Below are 23411 nucleotides of genomic sequence, written 5' to 3' on the forward strand. Positions count from 1 at the left end.
TAGTGTTCAAGATAATCCAGAAAAAAATGTCATCTAGCACTTGTTAGATTGTTAATAGCTGTTAAATCTGAATGGAGCTTTTTATGTAGGAAATGTCCAATGATGAAACTTCATAAAAACCCAACACTTGAACACTGCAAGAAAAAAAAATTTCTTACCGTCCTCAGAGATGGTAAAATTGGAGTTTTAAACAACAATGTCTTTGGACCATCTTTGCTTTTTTGATTTTTTGTAGAGTATTAACATAAAATTGAATTAAGATGATATGAAATCGTAAGTGGTGGAGGAGTTGTAGAGTTGTAGGGGGTGGGGTTTTGATTTAAATTCTTGGAGAGGGGTTCCAAATATAGCTGGAATGGTGAGTACACATACCTGGTGACTTGTAGCCTTCTGCCATCCCACTACCTAGATACACAGTTCTTCTTTCACGTGGCATTTATTTTTCACTAGCTTCAAATGACTGGGCATGTCTCAGTGACAGTCACACAAACATGTTTTATGCATTTCCAATCTCAAATTATTGGGACAAATTCTAAAAATGGAAACAGTTAAGCCCTTCAGAAGGTTAACGATTAAAGAAGGCACACTGAGGTCAGGGTCCAGGAGGATATGATGCTGCCGAGCCTGGGTGCAATGATGTGCCTGTTCATGGGACAGAGGACATGAGACCAGCCAAGCTGGTAGAGCAGGCCTGTTTAAATGGCATCTGGCAGGCACCCCAAAACGGCCTATTGACACGAGGACAGTTTGCAGGATGGCAAGTGAGGTATTCAAGAAGCAGCAGGCGGCTCCCACTGGTTCTGCATACCAGCTGTGGATGCATCTCATGCTTCATGTCTGATGAAGTGTGGCTGCGCAGTCCCCTTGCAATAGAGTTATGAAAGCTTATCAAGAAATATGTGCCTTGCTATGCCTGCTGAAATATCTTGTTTTCAATCCTGACTTCTGAAGGCAGAAATACAAAAGCCCTGACAAAAAAAAAATGATCCTACTCACAAAAACCTGAATAGATGAGTTTTATCTTATAATTAACAGATAAAGCTTGATAGAGACCAGGGTTAGGAACAGAGGGCGGGGGGGATGGAAGGAAGAGAATTCCTATGTTGGGCAACAGCCTATTTTGTTTGATGCTTTGCCTAATGTGGCTAAAGTATAGCAGTAATGTGGCAGTAACCCCCTGCCAAGATGGGAAAGCATCCCAGCTGTTGTGTATGTGTTGTGCATGTGTACACAAGAAGTTTATTAGAGGCTATTCACACTTCAGTGGAGCTCAGAGATTGCAGTCTGTATTATATTGATTAAATGAAGCATATAACATTCTATATTTCTCGTACAAGAAATATTCATTCATTTGTATTCGTTTTCATGATTCTCATCTGTTCTTTTTCCTTTGTTTTACTGAGGGCACATGTACATTTTAGGTGTTTTGGCTGGGCTTGACCTGGAAGCCCAGGGGACTGAAGCAGCTAAAGTGGTGGCTGGAGAACCAGCTTTAGTTTGAAAGCAGAAAAAATACAATTGCTCAACACTGTGTCAGACTCTAGGTAGCATTCGTTAGGTTGAGCATAGTGCTGCAAGTACCTAGTAGTGCTACTTCTGTACTCACAACAGTAAACCTGCATGCTATTATACTGTGGTTTCTGCACTTACTAATTAAATCTGTACTTTCTGGGGAATCTGTGCTGTACTCTGCATGTACAGTGGAGTTTCTGTGTGCTCTTCCAAAGCACTCAAAAAGCTCCCACCTGAATTTCATTCATGTATCTCTGACGGTAACATCTGAGTTTTTTGTGGATGCCATTGCTTTTGAAAATTGGTTATATATTTCTAATTCCTTTAAGTTTGGGGTGGTTTGGTGGGGTTTTTTGTTGGCTTTTGTTTGTTTGGTTTGGGTGTTTGTTGGGGGGGTGGGTGGGTGGGGTGGGTGGGGGTGTGTGTGTGTCTGTGTGTCTGTGTGTGTGTCTGTGTGTGTGTCTGTGTGTGTCTGTGTGTGTGTTTGTGTGTCTGTGTGTGTCTGTGTGTCTGTCTGTCTGTCTGTCTGTGTCTGTGTCTGTCTGTCTGTGTCTGTGTGTGTGTCTGTGTGTGTAATTTTGCTTATTAAAACCTAAGAGTGGCTGTACTGCAGGAGAGCAAAGGTCTATCCAGCCTGGTCTATCCTTTTTCTGATAGCAGCCTACAAGGGAATCTGTATTTATTGCCTTTTTAACCAAACACAGTCCTCCATACTGCATTGTTGGGAGAGAAACATAGTCAATGTGATTTGAAGACTTCTCTAGTGCTTTTGGTGAAACTAGTCCCATATTCTTGCTGCAAAGAAGGCACGCTGACATACAAGCAACAGTGGAAGTGCAGTAGTTCAGTTGTGATATGGTGATTTTTTAAGTCGTCCTTGGTTCCATATCTGATATACACATTAGTTGGGAAAAAATAAATTACTTGCCCATGATTGTCTGAATATGTAGTCCATTAAATGTGAAGACCACGTAAAAGCTAACGTCAGACTTGAATTTAAAGGGTCATTAAATAACTGCCCTTGTAAACCGCTAAATGTCTGATCCTTGTTAAATTGTATGACTTACAACAGATCATGCATATTTTTCAAAGTTTGTTGTATGCAATTGTGGCACCAGTTCTTCTAGAAAGTCTCTGAACTTTTAAGCAAGCAGTAGGGCTTTTAGTTTCAATGGAATAAAACTCTTGGTAATGTGTCTCTTGTTAGCATTAGCAATCTGTGCAGTGCATTCATCAAGAGTGATTATGTTTTAAAGTATGAGAAAAAAGAAATCTGCTCTATATCCTAGAGAAAATTTTTCAACATATTACGTTGTATAGCTTTAGATTTTTGAAATTACTTAAATGTGGTCCTAAGGATATTTGCAGTCATAAAGAATACTTGGTTATGCTTATTGCTTCCCTTTGCCTTTCTCAACTGTCAAAACACAGTGATGCTTTTGAAGATTTACGGCAGATGGGTAATGAGATTGCTGACTGTTAGCTGCAACATTCAGAATTTGTTGGTGGAAGGAGGCGGGAGTTTAAAAAAGAGAGAAGGCTATTGAGGCTTCATTGCAATGAAGACAGGTGATAGAACTTTATTTTCAATCAGGAAGCTTAAACATAAATATGTTATGTTCCAAATTAGAAAAATCTCTAATCTTCATGCTATCTAGTAGTGAAATAAAATCTTTCATAAAAAATTACAGAGATGTCAGATTGCATTCAAGTGATCACAATAAATCACAAGAAAGGCAAGGACATTATAAAATTTTTCAGTAAGTGTATTCAGGCTGTAGTGTGTATGTTTAATTCAGCACAAATAGCAGCCTTTAAAAAATCAGAAACAAATCATAAGCTCATGTGTGCCCTAACTATCACTTTTATACCTGTGTAATTGTGTAAAAGGGAAAATAGGTCGACAGTGCCCTTAATTGGGTTAACTGTTGAAGAAAGTTTTCAAGGTCTGATCTTGCAGTGTGCACTGTAAATAAGGAAGGAAAAAGCCTATCTTCTTTCCTGACCTTAGTGGAGCCAGCTAGCTGGGGTACACCTCAGACTGAAATTTAGAGGTGTGAAAAAAATCCATCTGTCTCCAACCGACTCTTTTTGGAATCTACTTACTTGTCAGTGTCAGTTCATGCACCTGATTTCTAAGACTGAAATTGTTTGTTCACCTGGTTTAATAGATTCTGTTGTTTAGAAGCAAGGGTCTCCACTTTCATGTTTAGACATTAATGCTCATCACAAAGTCCAAATTCTGTAAATGTCTATATCCTTATATATGAGCTGTTAGAAGTTTTCGAAAGTGTGTCAGAATGGAGTGGTTTTTCACATTTTGGTCTTTGCCGAGGCCTGATAATAAAGAGCAAGCTACCTTTAACTGTAAGTACTGAGTAGCTTACTGAGTTCAGAAACACATGAAATACTGAGTGAGAAAAAGGGATGAATCCAAAGAAAGTTGCTGAATCTGCAAGAAGAAGATACTCTTTCTTTTGTTTCTTGATGCAGTTATCTCCCTGCTGCTCACTTCCTCACTTTGATTTCTAGGGACCCTACTAATCAAACATTGTTGCAGCTGCCGGACTCTTTGAAAATATCCTAACGCCTCTGAAAATGAATCTTGTGGGTTTGGGGCCTTATTTTAAGGTAAAATCAGAACATTTTGAGTCATGGTAAATCAGCTAGCATTCATCTCTCCTAGGCAATATCTGTATCAGGAGATAGGTGAAGGATGGGAAAAAGAATGGGAGTAAAAAAAAGTTATAGTTCCTTATCATCTTCTTTTTAAACAAGATGGCAACTTTTCCCAGGCAATAAACATGCCAAAGGAGCTCAGAAACTGCCTGGGAGCCTTGCCTAGAACTATTGCCTAGGTTGTGGTTTAATAAAAAATTTCCTTACAGAATGTGAAAGAGGCAGTTGCTGAAACAAAGGCGTAGGGTGGCATCCTCCTCAGATAAAGTGTATTGTTATTATTATTCATGAGGAAGTTTGTCTGTGACCCCTTGTTATTTTTCAGTGACCCCGTTTCAGCAGGTAGTGCTGGCTTGCTCAGGGACCATTTCAGCAGATCATACACATTAGCCAAGTTCTAAAACACCCCCCTGCACCATACGCTGTCTAAAGTATAATAATCCTTTAATCTGCCCACTGCATGACATCTGGGCAGTTATTTGACATAATAATTCATGTTTATTGAGTGTATCAGTATGTATCAGAGGAGAGAAGCACCAAAGCAGTAGTGGAGAGATGAGGATTTAGGAAAATGCCTGTGGGGCAGTGCTTTGGACCAGGGGAGACCTACCTGCACGTGGCAGGTCACCAACCTACCACCGATGTGGCTGCATAAAATCTTTATATAATAATATTATCCTGAGATAAACACAATACAAAATAGGAGGGGGAAGGTAAACTACCAGGACCCAAGTTACAGAAGCACATTAATATTTACTCAATATCCCTTTATACCCTCTAGTCAGCACGACAGATGTAGCTGTGTTTTAAGACATTATCATGCATTGAAAAAGGCAAAAAAGATAGTCTTTCCCTCCCTTCCGTTCCCAGTAATCTCAGATGTTCACCGTGTGTGCTGGGGGGAGGAGGTGGAGAGCTGAGCACTGGTGGGAGAAGAATGCAATTATCCCAAAGCCTCCTGACGGGCATCCACTTCTTCCTTCCAGCTTAGCTGCTCTGACCATAGGCTGTGGGCTCATGGGACATGGACCAGATTGAAAAAGTGGAAGCAGACAGATGGTTATTTGTAATCATCATGTAAATGTAAATCCTATAAAAATGTTTTCTTTCTAAGGGCTTGAAAGCTGTTGTAGTGGAAAGAAGGATTAAGGCATGGATATCTAGCCTAGAATAATTTTAACCCCACCACCTTCCCTCCTACCCCGTAAACGTCGTGGCTTTATCTCTGCTTCCTTTAAACAAATTGCTGGAGCCTCAGTTGAGGAAATTAATTCGGTTTCCGTGTAATTCCCTGAGTTTATGAGCACCAGTCTGACTGAGGCCTGGATTTGGGCCTAAGCTGGCAGGTGCTGGGAAGCGGTTGCCTTGGTAGCGGGGCTCCTTTCTTCTGCTTCCTCCCCTGCTCCAGCAGGTGCGAGGCCTGCCGGCGGTTATCTCGGCGCTGCCGGGGCTGGATGTGCTTGCTTTCCGTGATTACGCTCGCGGGTACCTGTAAATGGCCGTACAGGACTTTGCATGCCTTAAAGACCGATGTGGCAGCTCGCAGACATCTATCTTGTTTGAGCAGCATCAGCTTGTTCGAGCGACAAAGAGACTGATCAAACTTTAATTGTCCGCAGCACTGTTGTAGGCTGTGTGCAGGATTTAGCCGTCCTTTTCAGATCCTTGGTCCCCCGGTACCTACATCGACAGCAAGGTTTAACCATCTGGAAGATTTTACCCTTCCAAGGCTTTGCCTCTCGAAACATGAGGATGTTTGCTCTGCTGTTGGGCTGGCAGAGCGGAGCAGCTAAGGCAAAGTAAGAACATGGGATGAGGAAGAGGAGCCTGATGTTTCACCACTTGCGATGAATATTTTAAATTTTGCTAGTATTTGTGCCATGCCAAGAGGGGCCCTGAGGAGGACTGGCTTCTCAAGTGGACAAAAGCCTCTTGCCAGTGTGTGGACAGGGCTATCTGCTCAGGCACACCGTTAGTTATTTGGAAGTACCCAGCAATTGTGGATAATTGGCTGAGGAATATTCTGCAGCTCTCGACCATTTTTCTCTTTTCACAGATGATTGTGCCATTAGATATGGTGAATGCACTAAGCTGTGCTGCGACTTTTCCATTTACTGTGCTAATAAGTGTGAACTCAACTTCCAGTTGACATTCCTTTCTTCTGTGGCTTTCTGTGCCACTGGAGTGGGACAGGCGAGCTTGCCAGCTCCTGCCCTGGTCTCCTCCACACGCGCCCTACCTCTTCCCGGCTTCTCTCTGGGGGTGATGTTTGGATGTGATGGGGTGGCTGTACCTATCAGATTAATATCTCTGCTTTGTCATTGTTGTTATATTGCATTAAAAGCGCTGAATCACGAGAATGACATTCTCTGCTCTTAACCTTGTTTTTCTCTTTGCTTTTATTCTTACTGATTTTCTTTCCTGTACTTGGGTTTTGTTTTCTCTCTCCCTAAATTTACAGTGCTACTTCTCCCCTTCTCTGGGTTGTTTTCTGTCTTTAATTTATATTCCACACATTTTTCTCTTATCTTTTTTTTTTTTTCCCACACTTTATTTTTTCCCTATTTCATTTTTCTCCAACCGTTTTGTTTGGTTTTTTTTTCTCCAAAACAGAATGCTTTAGATGGAAATGGTTAGATATATCTATTCAAGATTCATATATGTGCTGAGGTATACAGCAAGATTAAGTAAACCCTGTAGCATCAATTTTGTCTTCCATTCAAGCCAGATTTGCAGTAAGACTTGGGTAACGGAATGTGATAAAATCAAATCACCTCTTAGCCTCATATTCTGAGGCTGATTTGAACCTTACACAGTTGCTGGGATGATTCAAAGAAAGTTAATGTAATTTACTGCGTATCACCCCAAGAAACTGTATTTGTCAGCTTCATATAGCCTTGTGAAACGTTCAAGGAAAATGCTTTCCTAAATATTGCTGTCAGGAGTTAGGAGTCAGGAGTATAAAGTCATTATGTTGTAGGATCTGCTGATTTTCTGGGGATTTTCCACTAATGGATTTGCACTGAAGATCTGTAATTGTACAAAGGATCAAGACAATAAAAAATAATATTTATTTTATGTGTAATAATAATGGAAAAAGTTGACATTTATCCATTTGCCAGTTATATGAAAGAGGGCATAACATTGCCTGAAAGTATTTTTTCTTCCTATGTATCATAGCGATCACAGAGACACATAAAGATGCTTCCCAAAATATGTAATATTGTAAGACTTTTTTTTCTGGTCTTTCCCTGAAATTGCTGTGGTATTAGCTTTCTTGGCTTTGCAAAATGTTGTAATGCCAAATAGTCAGCAGTCCATGATCTTCAGCTTACTGTTTCTGTGTTGTGCTTTGCATAATTTATTTCTTCCATTTGATCTTGAAGATCTAAAAATTCCATTTCTGTCAATTTGATTATTGTGAATCAAAAGCGTATGAGAGATTTGTATTAATGAGAAATACTTCGGGGCTGAGATTTTTGTTAAGTTATTTTTTAGAAAAGAGTTGTCAATTGGGTGTGTCACTTAAGAAGACTATGGGTTCTTGCCAGGGCTGCTTTTGTTGCCAACTGTGTCCTGTCACTTTTATTTTATTCTTCAAGAGCAAGACCTAAATAATCAGTCTTTTTTTTTTTTTTTTTTTTTTTTTTTTTTTTTTTTTTTTTTGTTAGAAAAGGAATTAACTTCCAATTAATTCCCTCCTCCCTCTGGGATCTACCTGTATATCCCAAACTGGGGAACACCAAAAGTTCCCTCATATGTCATTCTGAGTGCCACATATATACAGCCCACTCACCTCAGCCCATTCAGAAACCAATTCTTGTATGTATTAATCATATTTTCTTCTGGCTTATTACAGAAGAGAAAAATATTCAGTTCCAAATGTTAAAACGGGGCACATTTTATTAACATTGAAAGCAGTAAATTATCTCTGCTTATGAAATGAGACTGAGCAATTTCTGCTGAACTCTTCCTGACTTGCCCCTTCATGAGGATACAGTGTTTTCTAATTTCTCAGAGGGCCTTGGTTCCATTAAGGGCGAGAACTGTTTTAAAGCTGTAATGAAAGCCATACGTAGCTGAAATTCAAGGAGGGGAAATGCCCTAAATTCTATTTCAGTAGCTCGTCTAGAGCTATTTTCAATTTTATGTTTATAAGAATGTCAATTAACCTAGAGACTAGGACACACATAGAAGAATAATGATGAAGTGGATGTCATTTTAACACACTGAAGCCAGCTAGTTGGACTTAATCCTTCTTTACAGAAGCTTGATTTACATATGAAGCTGGCCTGTGTTGCCTAATTTAGTTCTCAGTTTGGTGATTTAAATGCTCTTTCAATGTCGTGGGACAGCACTGGTCAAAGTTGCAGAAATATTAAAACTAAAAAAATAAAAGGAAGAAATAAACATGCTGGAACCACACTACAATCAGCTTGATTTCTCTGACACCTTTCATAACTGGTGATCACTTTGGCATATACTTGGTAATAACAATAATAACAGTAATAATAACAATACCCTTAATCAAGTTGCAACTGCAATTTGGTATCAGTTGTGTCACTTTACCTGGCTTATGCTGAAGTTGAAGATCCAGGCAAGCCAGATGTTCAGCATGTTGATTTTTGTTATGAACACAACATCAGACCTGCAGTGTTACTTTTGCAAGGATGGGAAGCAACCTTGTCAAGGTTAAAAAGTGTAATGGGTGCTACAGGTCTTTCTAACTTAAATGCAGAGCCATGTTCTTATTGAGAAAAAACAAGGGGAAAAAAACATGTATGTGAAATCTGCCTCCACTGAACAAAAGGTCACGCCTTAGGCAACTTCTTTTATGAGTTCTTTCATAGTAAATATAAGAGGCAAAGTCATCACCTAATAATGGTTGAGACATTTTTGTTTGATTGTTTAATACTGTATGTATCTGCATGTAATTTTTTCCCCCGCACCTACAATGTGATCACTTCTAGTAATTTATTTCTTCTTTCCCTCATTTTTTTGCGATAGTGCTACGGGATGACTTCCGCCAAAACCCTACAGATGTTGTGGTGGCAGCTGGAGAGCCTGCCATATTGGAGTGCCAGCCACCTCGTGGACACCCTGAGCCTACCATCTACTGGAAGAAAGATAAAGTCCGTATTGATGACAAGGAAGAGCGGATCAGTGTGAGTGCAACTGAGATGGCTGCCTATAGACATAGGGCCTGCATCGAAGCTCCACAGCTGCGTGCAGCAGAACTTTACAGCTTTATAGCCTTTCCCATAGAGACTCATCATTACTCTTGGCAGTTTGCCCTTCTGACCTTTCCCAAATGAGGGGGGAAGGTTGATTATTCCTTCTGGTTTGGGTCTCCAACTTGAACTTCCTGAGGCTTGGTTTGTATAACCAGTGTAACAGAGGTCCCATTAGAGCTGTAGATTTGGTTGTGTAAGGTGGTCTGTTAGATGGGGGACTCAGTGGATGTCTTTGACCGGTTTGGCCTTACCTTTTCCAGATCTCAGTTCACAGAAATGAGATCTCAGTTCAGTGAAGGGAGAATATCAGACCTTTTATCAAAGAGGTGTTTTAAGATACAGTCATATCTATGAGGTACACAAATACTCCATGTGAAAAAAACCCAACAGCTTAGGATGATACTGTAGTGTTGTATTTAGTGTAGTAATTGGGATGTGTGTTCTACATGAAGACTGAAGTTATGTTCTAAAGAGTGGTTGTTCCTGAGTAGGAATACATTTTGAGTAAATGAGTAATGCTGGTTGAATTCTGTGACAGTTCGTTCCTTGTACTGAAGGAAAAAGGGTTCAGCAGAAATACCTAAGTTATTAGAATTATGTCATAGTATTTGCAATTAAATGGGATAAATATGGGTGCAGACACATATTTAATTCCTGATTTTTAAATGCCTAGCTTTTCACTATTAATATTCCTTCAATAAAGTTTTATGTTGTATGTAACGATATGTGACTCATTCAGTGCTGACATTCAGTATGGAAGTACTATCCGGAAGCTTGTTTGTGGCTTTGGATGCCTAAGGAAGTATTTCAAGCTAAACTATAAGTAGTTGCTATTTGTGGGCCAGGCTGTCTCTGCTAGGTTCTGCTTGAGTAGAAGGAAAAATGCCAGGGAACTGGTTATCATTCCCTGACTCTCAATTTTCTTTGGCTATATTCCTAGCTTAGTCTGAAGCACGCTATTGTCTAACTTTTGACACTGTCTGTAACTTCATGAGCTGCAAATTTGTTACTTTATTTCTCTCAACTGCCCTGCTCTTACACACTAATAAGCACCCTTTGTAGCCAAGAAAATGTTAAGTCTTAAGGGAGTCAGGTGAATTCTCAGTTTGGGCTAGATTCAGCCTGTTTGCATCAAGGAAAAGAAAAAATCTGTCTTAATCAGTAAACAAGGAAACTGTTCAGACACCAGTAAAATAAAATAAACTAAATAAAACTAAGTTAAATTGCCTTTTTCTTGAGAGAGATGTTAAGAGTGCTTTATATGTCATCATGCAAGAAATAGAAGCGCTCTGTGTTGCCAAAGAGGCAGAAAGAAATGTCAACTCTGAAATGTAAAGCGTTTAATGAAAACCAAAGAAAAAACTTAAATACAGTTAAAATCGGTAAGTATGATAAAATGTGTTTCTACAACAGCTTAAAGATATTTAAATATATAGGATTATAATTTTAAAGCTATACATATATTTACAAACAAAGTTTTAAATGCCTTAGTTGTGGAACTTGCTGCCGAAGAGGGTAGCTTTTTCTGATATCGTTTTTTATCTGAAGTTAAAAATTTATTCCTTGTTTTGAAACAGATACGTGGTGGGAAGCTGATGATCTCCAACACAAGAAAAAGTGATGCGGGCATGTACACTTGTGTTGGAACAAACATGGTGGGGGAGCGAGACAGCGATCCAGCAGAGCTGACTGTTTTTGGTAAAGCAACTCAACCTTTTTTTGCTTTTCACTACAGATGTAATAGACTGAATTGACCTGGGTGACTCATCAAAATATGAGACAAAACAAGGTTAACAAAACGCAGTAGTACTGCTTAAGATGCAGTTCACAGTTTCTGAAGACGACCAGGTTTCAAAGGCTGCAATTTATAATTACGGAGCTGTGGTGGCTCAACATTTTCCTTCTAAGTGCATAGTTTCAGTCTAATTGGAGGTCCTTAGTGGTATGCATACAATCATAGACAGTAATGCAAGACATAATGCTCTCCCTCACCAAATTGCCAAACGTACTTAAGCTACTTCTAATACGGTTGACAATGACTGCCTAACAGAGATTTGGACCAGCTTTGCCTATTTAGATAATTCCTTATTCCTGTGGGGTTGTGAAATCAAACCTTTGTAGGAGAGCACGAAAGAGCTCAATTCATCAGTTAAAAGTCATTGGAAAAAATCCCAAGATCAACTTCTTAAATATATAGAGATACTTTTTTCACTTCTTTTTTAAAGGGCATGAAACAGCCTTTCATCCTGTAAGCCAGGGCATCATTTAAGTTCTTGATGCTGCTGAATGGGTCAAAAATGAATGTTTCCTGTGTGAAACAGCTTCCAGACCTGATAGGCAAGACAAGAAGTTGTTAGGAACATTTCCCCTATGGTTAGGGTCTAGAGCAAGAGTAGAGTAATACTGAACCTAGAGCTGGATCCATCCTACTAACAACTGAATAAGAAGCAAAACTGCAAAATCCTGCTGTGGTACATCCTGCAGCCATGACATTTCTATTTACCATTTAGCTATGGTTTAGTAGGGATTAGTTGAGACATCTTAAGCAAACAAAAGAAAATCAATAAGGAAAAAAACCCTCACTGCTAAAGAAAAAACATATATGCATATAAAAAGAGAGTGTTAAATGTTCCCTCCTGCTACACCTCTTTGATGTCCTTGCTTGATGTCCAAAATTCCGAACAAAACTGCTTGTAGTTCCAGTAAGACTTTTCATAGAAATCCTCACACCCTTTCTGAAGCAAATGCTCCTAATTTTTTCACTTTCTGTCTAATATGATGCACTGGAAAACCCAGTCACACATATTACTATCTGTATTTCCATGTATGTCCACTTGAGAAAAAGCATATTATGGGATTTACAAAAGGCATAGAAAAGTTTCTGCTAGACAAGATCCATGAGTGACTAAGGATTTGCTGCTTTCCAGCATTACAAGACTGTGAAGACTTCCACTCCACTTAGTTTGTTGTGGATTCATGGAAGCATATGACTTTTAAAGACAGAACGAGTACACCTTGCAAAAAATGGCAGAAAGGATCTCTATTAAATTATGTCCTTTGCAGCCAGTCTGTTGAAGTTGTGCCTTTATACAGATGTAAAAGAGACATGACATATCTTCTTCATCAGTTTAAGTACTGATAATCCCTGGTAATACTCCCTGTGGATAGCAAGCAGATTGCAGTTCTAAACTACAAAGCCTTAAGAAATCCTTAAGAAAATAATTTGTTAAAAAGCATTGAACTGTAGGAATAAAAACTGAAATATGCATGTAATTTCATATCCTGCAGAGCTATGAAACGTATTAGGTTTGTCTTGATATGTAAAATAATACATAGCCAATTACAATATTCTGGGTTTTTTTCCAGGATTTAATCATAACAATCAACTCGTAAAATATAATCTAAGTCAATGTTGTGAATACTGAACAAAATCAGCAATAGATGAAATCAGATATTTTAATTCTTCGTAATTGTGTTAGACTAACTAAAGAAAAATGTATTTAAAATTATTTTCCTATCTGGGTATTTTGCTATCTAAAATGCCCCTTCTATCTACATGTTCCCTTCCTATTGTCCTTTTCATGGTACAAGAATAACACGCCAGAAGCAGGTGCTCAGGTTATGGTCTGCTGTTTGACAATACGATTCAACTATCCTGTGCCCACTTCCTGGCTGCCCCCTGGCCCTGAAGCTCTGTGTTGGTGTACTGGGCTCACTGTACAGATGTGTCCAGGTCTCTGCTCCATACAAAAGGAGATGGCTTGGCTTACCCTTTCACCGGCAGAATAGTTAGTTGTGTTCCATTCCTGAACTCCAAGCAGGAGCTCATGTGTGGGAGGGCGCAAACACACAATGCACTGGAGAGCATTATCCATGATGTTTCCAGGAAGCAATGGATCTCCTGGACAGTCCAATCAGTCTAAGCATACACAGTAAATCAAATAAGTCCAGCAACTCTGGGAAATATCACATTGGTTGTGCATGTTCAGGTTGACTTTACTGAACACAGGCAAAACCATAGGTCACCTGTTAAGTCCACAGCCTTCCTCTAATATGACTCACAGGTTTGAGGAACATGGGAGTACTGCAAATGTTGAGGAAAATATGCTAAATATATCAAAATATGTGTATGTTATTAATATGCCCAACTTGAACTGTTTTGAACATATTTGAAAATGGACTTTATAATTAAAATGAAGATATCTTAGCTAAGAGACTTAGAGAATTTAATAAAGTGGCTGGCAAGCCTACAGCTGATTCTGATTCTGGAGAAGACTGTGTATTAATTATCTGATTATTAATGTCTCTATTCCTTTTCCAAATAACAAACTCCCAAACCTTTTCCATAGCGTGAAGGGGGCCTTAGTAAACATGCTACTCCATAGGAAAAGGAACTGTTTCATACTCGTTCTCAAACCTTTCCAGGAATCAGCCACTTGTTACTTTTGGCTTTGCAATTCTTTTTTGTAATACCTGAAGTTAATTTCAGTGTGTGACTGACTCATGACAGACCTCTGGCTCCCTGTACAGTAAATCTGGCTTGAGGCATTGCCTCTGGAAAAACTGAGTCAGTGTGGTGGTAACTTGTGGCCCTAGAGGAATAGCATGGAAAACTAGCCTAAAAGATTACACCTTTCCTGAGTTCAAAAACAATAAAATAAAATAAGCAATAAGAACCTTGGGAAGAAGAGGAGAAAATTAACATTTTCCATGTGCAGAATGTATCCACTTGGCTGGGCACCTATTCAGTAACCTTTGCTGAGAGATAGTTATAGATAATACATGTAGAACTTTCACAAAAGAAGTAATTATTTTTTTTCAACTCTGCATCAGAAACCTAGTTTTCAACATTTAAGCACTGCTAACAGCGTACTGTTAGTGTCAGTGCAGATTGCATTTCTTTTGTTCCCAAGTCATGATTCTTATACTAGCAGAAAATTGCCAGACTTTCACAGTAAGATATTGTAAAGCAAATAGGTCATATAAGCAGTGCTTCCCAACATTATCCTCGTGTTTTGAGTAGTGGCAATGATGCATTACAGTTTTTTAGCCTTCTCTTCCAAGCACTACTGCTAGTTTTTGCCTTTATGAAACTCCAAGGTGTAATCTTGGAGTAAAGCAAGAAGACAAGGTCTGTTCACAGAGTCTTAAATTGGCTTTAAAAGGAAATTAATAACTAATCCATCAATCCTAACATTCTTAAAAAAAGGCAGCACGGTACTTCATTATTATGGACAGACTATTCTAAAGGCCAAAATCAGAAGTGTAAGTGGATTAAATTAGGCTTTGCTTGTGTTTGGGTTCATAGCCTTTGGATGAACAGAATTAAAGAAAGATGCAAACCAGAAAAAGTTTCATTCCAATTTGTAAGAAATCTTGGTTTGTAAATATATAATACAGAAGCAGTAATTAAATAAAGTAAGAATTACTTTTGAAATTAACCTTTTACTATTTTGCCATACAACTGCACTGTTCTCTGATAAGTTTTCAATTTGTTTTAACTATTTCAGACTCCTTTTATTTTTTTTCCTTTGGACTTAAAATGGTATGTTTGAAGAGAATGTACAAAGGTATATCTTGTATATTGATTCTGAAGCTCAGTGAAATCAATGAAAGCCTTAGTATATCAACTTCAAGAGGCTGGCATCAAGCAGTGGAAAAAGTTATATTTAGAAAAGCCTCAAAAGAGTATAAAGCATAACTAAGAAGAGTACAGAAATGTCTTAAAGGATATGTCAATTCAGACATATTAAAGATTGTTTTGTATTAATCTTTGATTTTAGCTTTGGTACCTGAACCTTTTTTCAGCTAATAAGGTCCTGTGGGAAGAAGAGGTATTTTTGTCTGATGCTTGAAGAAGTATTTGTGTTTGATGTTCTCTAGACATTGTCAGGCTGAAAGAGATACCATAGTTCCAGAAAAAGTATGCTATGATGACATGATGTTAGAGGGAAAAAATCTGAAAATCCCATAATGAAGGTGTTGTGCCTCATTTTCCTTTGCTGAGCTCTGACTATATGGAAGGCTTTGGCAGAGAGTCTTGTCCCATTGTGTCCTGGGAATTAGCCCCAGAATCTTTCCCAGCCACATGGAAGATCTACCAAAGCCAGGTATACATTCACAGTTCAAGACAGTGGGTATACATTCACAGTTCAAGGCAGAGAAGTTGTCAGGGTGTATCATAAACTTCAGAGCAAAGCTGTTCTTGTTTTTCTTCAAATCCTTGTATTTGGTGCTTGCGGTGTACTTGTTGCGGTTGTCAAACAGCCAGTTTGGCTTTGCAGTATTTGTTATCCACACATACTGACAAGTTGTGTTAGGATAATGATAATGCTGTGAAAAAGGGTCTGATGTGGTCTCCAAAGTCTTTACGTAATGCTCGGTAAAACCTGAAATTAACATGATTGTAGGTGTATATAAAAGGGAAAAAAAGCCACTAGCAACTGATAAAAATCATTCTACTTAATTTGCCTGTGCCTCTTAACAGTGCTCTGTGCCTTGACTGTGCAAACTTATTGCATCTGGGGTACTGCTTGGGGTGTAAAAGTTTGCAATATCTACACAAGTGCTTATTTCTCAAATGAAAAATGGAAAAGTGCCTAAACAGAGGCAGTAGAAGAATGTCTTTAAATATAAAACTATTTGCTTTCGCAGTAGTATTTTCATTTATGTGGCCAACATAGGTAAATTTAGTGTGATCCTAATATCCTGTCTTCTTCCACATCTTCATTTTTGGCAGAGAGCTTTACTTTATCCAGATCATGTTGCAGTTAATGAAATATCTGTGTTATTGACAGCATTCTGAAGTGAAAATTCCAACCACCTAATGTTTCTTTTTTTTTTTTCTTTACATCAGAATGCTAACATGAAAAAAGCTTTTAAACTATTTGCTATTAAATCCCTCCCCGAAGCCTTTTAATTCATGCTTTAATACTTCTTTCTAGAACATGAAAACATTAAAAAAAAAATTATGCCTTCTCTCCAGCAAAGACAGAGAAAACAGTTCTAAATCAGATTGAGCCTCTGCATTATGGGGACCATCAAATCCTTCACTCTAGCAGTTGCCTCAGCAGAGAAAATATATTAAGGTAGTTAGGATCATTTTAATTAGATTGAGGTCCCATGTATGGCTGTCTCAACTTTTTGAGGAACAGAGAAAGGGCAATAATACATCTGAAGGTCATCTGAGTCTCTCTAATAGACTGTAATACTCAGACCAATTGTTAAATAGTGGAATAATTGAGTTCTGGGGTTAACTTGTGTCAGCACCCAAAGCAAGAAAAGGATTTTCCTATGTTTCTGGTTAGGATCAATCCTGCAGGTTTTCTTGCAACACATATCTCAAGCACTGCAACAGATTGTAGGTGTGTGTTCAGACTGCATTAACAATCTCCTTTTATAACTGCAAGCAAAGTTTGTTCTGAAGTTATAAAGGTCACCCTACTAATAGCATGACTGGTTGACATGACATATAACCATGACCTATTTTATAGTTCTCTTCAAAGATTTTTAATATTCATCAGAGAAAGCCTGGGAAGTGGGTACTTTATTTACTCAGTGAAAGCTTATAAAAAAGCTATATTAAAATTTTTATATATGTCTATGATTTTAATTTATTACCCTTTCTTGTTGTTTCTCAAATATATTGTGTTCTGAATGCTGTTGACAGAGTAACAATGTTTAATTATACCACAAGGCTTTATTTATGGGCAAACCATTTCAAAAGAAAAAAAATGAAAAGATTCTTTCTCAAATTTAGCTCTGAAACTAAATTTGACCTGGCTGCCTGACGAAACCTTCTTTATTTAGCATGCTTGGGCAGGCAGCGCTCTGTCTCCTGAGAGATTAACATTGTAAGCAAGTTATGCAGGTGACTCAAATCCAGTTAATCTCACATAAAGAATGTTAATTGCATTGGCAATGGCATTCACTCTGATCACTTTATAGCTGCATAATTAGCTATTGGACATATTCAAGGGGTTGTCTGAGTGATACAAGTATAGGAAACAACATGAGACAGAACTTGTTCTTTCCTGATTCACACCGAGCAAAATGCAGGGATGATGGAAAAATGGAGATAGCAGTTACTGCTATTGGCACATCCTTGCTAAGTGGAATCTGTATTTACATAGCTATTTATTTTCTAGCAACTTCTTAACTGTTTTGGAAAATACACAGTTTGAGAAGCTGATCTTAAACAAACATGTATGTGTACTCCTAAATTGACTTGATGTGGAATAAAGTGATTTACCTAATGACCTTTGGGCCATTTACTGTCTGGTCAGCTGGGTTCTCCTCAAAATGTGATAGAAATTTATTTTCTTATCTCCTGTATAGAAGCATTTAAAGCCACAAGTAGCAATTTAATAAATATGCATAAGTTCATTTCTTAACTATTTACAGGCAGCTTTTATAAACATGGTCTAAACCAATTTTTATATGCAGACCAAGCCAACATACAGGCACATGCAGAGTTATTTAAATTCAGTGTGGATGAACCGGTGTCTCTAAACCGCCTATGCAGGTGCTGATCTGGATCTACATTTCTTGGTTTAGGATCATCTGTTGAAAACCAAATACCAAAATGTAGAGCGTATTGTGCATGAGCTCAGAGCAGGGTCAGTCTGAGCTCTTCTTAGGAAAGAAGTTTTGAATAAGATAACGTTGCAAACTTACAGAAAGTTTCATTAAGTTATTTCCTTCTAGATCCACGTAAGTACAGACAAACCAAGTGCATTGCTTAGCATTAAACATAACAAGTTATGTTTTTGTTACTTTGTCCAGTTTTAATTGTTTTGTCAAACTAAAAGGCTTTATCCAAATTTTTCCATAACTGATTGGAAAACTGTTTGGTTGTTTGTTTGGTTTTTTTAAATTGCCAAAATAATTCATTCATCTCTAAGAATGTTGAATTTTGATCAGTTGTGATGTGAAAGGGGTAAGTGGAGGGAAATGGGAAAAGTTTTGAAGGAGAGGAATGGAGGAAACTTTTTGTCCTAAGAAATGCAGGTCCCTCATACCGAATAACAGGGACTTAAAATTTGATGTGAAATAGCTGCACCATGCTGGAGATGTAATTTTTTGCTTGTCCAAAGAATTTTCATTAAATTTAGCCAATTATACACCTGTCTAAAAAAAAAATGAAATAAATATATGAATTCATACACTAGAGACACCAGGTAGAATGCAGGTCTGAACAGCATTTTCCTGCTACTTCAATGCACTCCTGCTGCTGTCACTCTCCTGGGATGATGATTGGTTACTTCAACCAATTTTTCTTGTGTTAATAGCGTGGATGGGCTGTGTCTGGGTGCCTCAGAGAAAAGAAGCTCCAATTCAAGAGTAGTTCAAAGACACAGCAGAGAAGGGTCAGTTTGCTGTGAGGTATGAAGAAGTGAGAGGCATGGATAGTTGGAAGGGAGATCGGACTTGTGAACTTGCTGGGTTCCAGCTGTGTAAAGCAATATCCTGGGCTAGGAGGAGACAAATTGGCTAAGGAAGCAGTCGGCGGCTGGAAAGAGCTGGCACAGTCAGGGGCTGGAACACAGAGGGAGTTGAGGCACTGTCACAAGCTGACAAAGACACACAGGTGAGGGTAGGATCAAACCTAGCTGGGGATTGGGAAGGGTCAGGAGACTACATGCACAGGGAAGGAAAAGTCTGATTAAGCACACTCAGGACAAAGAGCTGTAGTGAATGTTATGTATGGCTTGTACACAGATTTGAAACAGGGAGTAAAGACTGAGATTTCAAGCTGTGGAGAGAGACTAGAACTGAATTTACTTGCCACAACACTGCTGCAACCTGCAGGTCCTGGGTAAGACCAGGAATCGGACAAAAGCAATGGCCTGGGAAAAATGGGGAGAAGAATGTCTGCCCCTTAGACATTTTTATCTCTAGCATCTGGAAAAATGCTATAGGTTCTTGAGCATGTCTATTCTTCCGCTGACAAAATAGGTTTTCCCCTGCCAATAGGTCCCCCTGCTAGTATCATGGAATTCCTATGTGATGCTATCACTCATTTACATAATTATTAACAGGTGGTTTTGTGTTCCTTATTTTCTGACTTAATATTCTGATTTGTAGAAGTGGTGAACATTTTATCAGCTGCAACAATTCAATGGAAGCTGAGCTTTGAACACACAAAATTGATGCTAGTTCTCAAAAAAAAAAAAAAATTGGCAGTTTTGTATCTCAGGTTGAGCATCAAAAAATGTAGCAGATTTTTTTTTTTACTTTACTTTCTTAATCTCCATTACATCTCAGAGGAGCTATGAAAATAAGTCAATTGTTTATGAAGCATTAATAAAGGTGTAATTGAGGTCATAGGGAAATTAATAATTCTGTCTTGGAAGAGAAGTTTGAGTAGTATATCAGGAGGCCACCCACTAAATGGTACAACTAAAGCAAAATATTAAACACCTGCTCATTAAATGAATACCAACAATCTGGAGATGTTTGGGGAAGTAAAAAAGTATGTGATCATATAATTGCAACCAGTCTCATAAGCCATAAACAGATAGGGAGTGATTAAAGGGCACACAGACAGCCTTAGTTCTGGTACTGAGGTGCTGCATGCTTGATTTTGCAACTTTATTAATGTTCTTTCAGTGTTTTATTATTATTATTATTATTATTTGTATATAATAAACATGGATAGCCAATCCATAAACTCAACTCTATAGTTATGAAGACAAACTGCCTGAGGCAGAATCTGTTATTGCTTACATCTGTGTGAATTTTGAATAATTTTTTTAATGACATCATACCCTTCAACTTGCTGAGAATGAAACGTGAAACGTAGTATGTAACCAGTTTTAAATGTCTTTATATTAAATTCCTGTCTCAAGTGGAAATACTGCTTCATATAAACCCAGTCTTATAAATGGCTTGACTCTAGAATAAATAATTTATGACAATAAAAGTGTGTTATGACTAGGAGAGGACAACAAAATTTATGCAGTCCAAAGGCAACTTGGAAACTAACCCCAATGACATCCTTTCAAATGAAATTACCGGTACTTTGAGTTTGTACCAGTATAACTGAGATCAGATTGTGGCTCTGCATCTGGAGTTTAAGCAGGCCTGTACAACATTAAGATGATTAATAATATTTGTAGCTGTGCAGGCTAACATAACAAGGGTAAACAGGACTTATTATTCAGACCTTAATTTAGTTTTCTGTGGTGAAGTTAGCAATGAGGATCAGGGAAGCTCTGACCTTTGTACAATAGTCCGCAACGGCCGAGATGCAGAACAGAGTTTACATTTTCTTCTGAAGCATCAAGGTATTGATTATGGCCAGAGGCAGGCTACTTCCACTGGCAGCTCAATATAGAGCAGGCGGCATCTTTTAGATCACACTCTGTGTATGCAGCGGTGCTGAGCCAAAACGTTTGCACAGCCTTGGAGACCTCTCTCTCCGCTCGCGTGGCAGCTGGGCAGCCAGTGCTGGCACAGGCATCCTTCTGGTGGCACTCAGCTCTGGCATGAGGGCTGGATGCAACTGCCCCTGCCTTTCCAGCCTGGCAGTCGTCTTCCGGGCTTTTTATGTACACCATCAGTTCCACTTGTCTGAATTTGTGGAGCTCAGCCTCCTTTCATCATTCCATGAATTGGTAAACAAAAAGATGCTGAAAAGTCAAAAGTGTTCATTTCAACCCTCTGACTCACTAAGGAATTTTAATGTCTCTTTCAAGAACGGCCCACGTTTCTCAGGCGACCGATCAACCAAGTGGTGCTGGAGGAGGAGGCGGTGGATTTCCGATGCCAGGTGCAGGGGGATCCCACACCCACAGTCCGGTGGAAGAAAGATGATGCAGACTTACCGAGAGGGAGGTGAGAGCAACATTCATGTTCCCCACACTTTCAAATTTCAATCTTTGAGTTATGCTGGAATCCCTCCCTACTACTTATAGTTTGTTATTTGACATTGTGGCCAAGGTTTATTTCCCATATTGCTGGTCTTTGGCACCACAACACCCATTCCAGGGCCAGCTGAGCAGGGAAACCCAGTGTGGGTTGAATTGTCCAGGTCATGGATTCCCGTGGAAAGAAGAAGAATGATGCGTAGGTACTGTGAGCACATGAGTATTCACTGAATTTGCTGAAGAAAGTAAAGATGTATGAGTGATAGTAGCCTTGATAATAATGTGCTGATACCAGAAAGGAGAAAGCATGGCTGGAGAGTTGCCAAGCTGCTCCGTTGCAGTAGCAGGATGAATTAGAAGCAGAGCGCTGTGGTGGGTTTTGCTGGCTCCTTGGCTCATGCCTGTTAAAACCCGGAGAGAAACCTTTCTCCTGAGGAAACAAAAAAATCAAACTAGCAGAACTGGAAAACAAGGTTGAAATCTGGAACAGGCCCCTTGTGTTCAAGAGAGATTTGTTTAGACCAGATCAAACGTAGAAGATTCCAGAGTGAGCAGGGGATGAGAACCTGTCCTATACAAGGACATTAAATTAGCTTGGTTCCTTTCAGCTAACAAACAGAACAGAGTTTGGTCCCCACTTTCTGGAACTTTTTCTAGTTTCGATGCTGAATCATAATTAGATTAAAAGATCTTAACACAGAAATAAGTCTAGGAACAGGACTTAGAACCCAGGTCTCCACAACCCAACGAATCCTTCTGGCCCTGTGAGTCCTGATTCGTTTTTGCACAGTGCTTTTAAGTTCAGACATGAACTTTTTTTCCATTTTTCCCCCCCCACCACAGTTGATTGTTCTTTTCTATCAGTGCTGGTTATTCCTGGGATGTTGCCAATGGAATTTGTTGAAAGGGGAAAAAAAATAATATATATATATCTAAATGTTCTGTTCTTTAAACAAATGCTTTAAACGCTGGACTTAACGTAGGCTGGCCACCAATGTTATTTCTGCTCTTCCAGTCATGATCTTAAAAAAAGAAGAGCTGCAATGATGTTTTGTGGCTAGTTTGTGTCAGCGTGCATTAAGTGCACCATGAGCACACTACTAAACTGGGCCTAACTGAAACGAGTTAGACGTCGCTGCCGGCTTTCTTTATCACAGCCTGGTTTACATCTTCAATCCAACAAGGTGAAGAATGTGGTAAGACTGTTGTCTGGCGGTCTTCATCCACTTGCTAAATATAGTGTTTGATGTCCCATACAATTTCATGGAAACCAGTGGCAAAATTCCTCAGTCATATAGCACTTAGTCATGTTTGTGTCTTAGGCTATTATCTTTTGTTTCTCAATTTCTAAATCTTTAAAGAAATCCCAAAACTCAAATTGGAGAATACCTGTTTTAGTTCCCACATCCACAACACTGTAAGATGTCTTACAATTTCTCGGTGACATATACTAATGTAATGATACATAATCTAGAAAAATATTTCTAGATAATAAGTACAGGTACATATGTGTGTATATATATATAGAAAAACTTATATTTTAAAATTAATTTCCTTGCAATTTAAAGCAAATTTTAAAATTACATAGCTGTTTTGCTAATTATATTGATAGATATTGTATGCATGTAATACATAAAATACTATTTTGAAGAGCAGACTTTTGGATGGTGAGATGAATTTTTCTCTTTGCTTGCTATTTAATTTTGCATTCTAGAGTAGTCCACAGTAAATACATTGTGCTTCTGTGATTTATTCCTATTGTTGTGCTACTTCTGTTGTTTTAAATCACATCTACATTCTGTAAGCAGAAGTAATAGAAGATGAACCAACAGTGCCTTTGATTAGGTTGCACTTTTATTAGGTGTTTTTTTTAAAGAATATGTTCCTCTCATATTTTACTGTGAGAAACACAGTACTATGTGCTTGATAACTTTTTCTGTAAATTCATGATTTATTTCTAAGGAAGAAGAAATGTAACACGAAGCATAGGAAAAGTTTTCACTGGGCTTTTAAGGAAAAGAAGAGAAGGTTCATCAGATACATTCTGATCATAATCAACTTCAGGCTCAGAAACTATTCACAATGCTTTGCAGTGTTTTTACACTGCTGTTTAACA

The 23411-nt window shown here is 38.5% G+C and overlaps 1 protein-coding gene across 9 annotated transcripts in view; it reads left to right on the top strand.

Moving 5' to 3' along the window:
- The window catches only part of ROBO2 (roundabout guidance receptor 2), a 476615-nt gene that overhangs the window by 315846 nt on the left and 137358 nt on the right, over positions 1–23411 (top strand). For all 9 annotated transcript variants that reach the window (XM_040582899.1, XM_040582900.1, XM_040582903.1 and 6 more), the window contains exons 3-5: positions 9199–9356; positions 11003–11123; positions 21125–21263. In XM_040582899.1, the coding sequence (XP_040438833.1) occupies positions 9199–9356; positions 11003–11123; positions 21125–21263 (418 nt within the window). The remainder of the gene's footprint in view (positions 1–9198; positions 9357–11002; positions 11124–21124; positions 21264–23411) is intronic.

This window comes from Falco naumanni, chromosome 2 (genome assembly GCF_017639655.2).
Source record: "Falco naumanni isolate bFalNau1 chromosome 2, bFalNau1.pat, whole genome shotgun sequence".
NCBI classification, from domain to species: Eukaryota; Metazoa; Chordata; class Aves; order Falconiformes; family Falconidae; genus Falco; species Falco naumanni.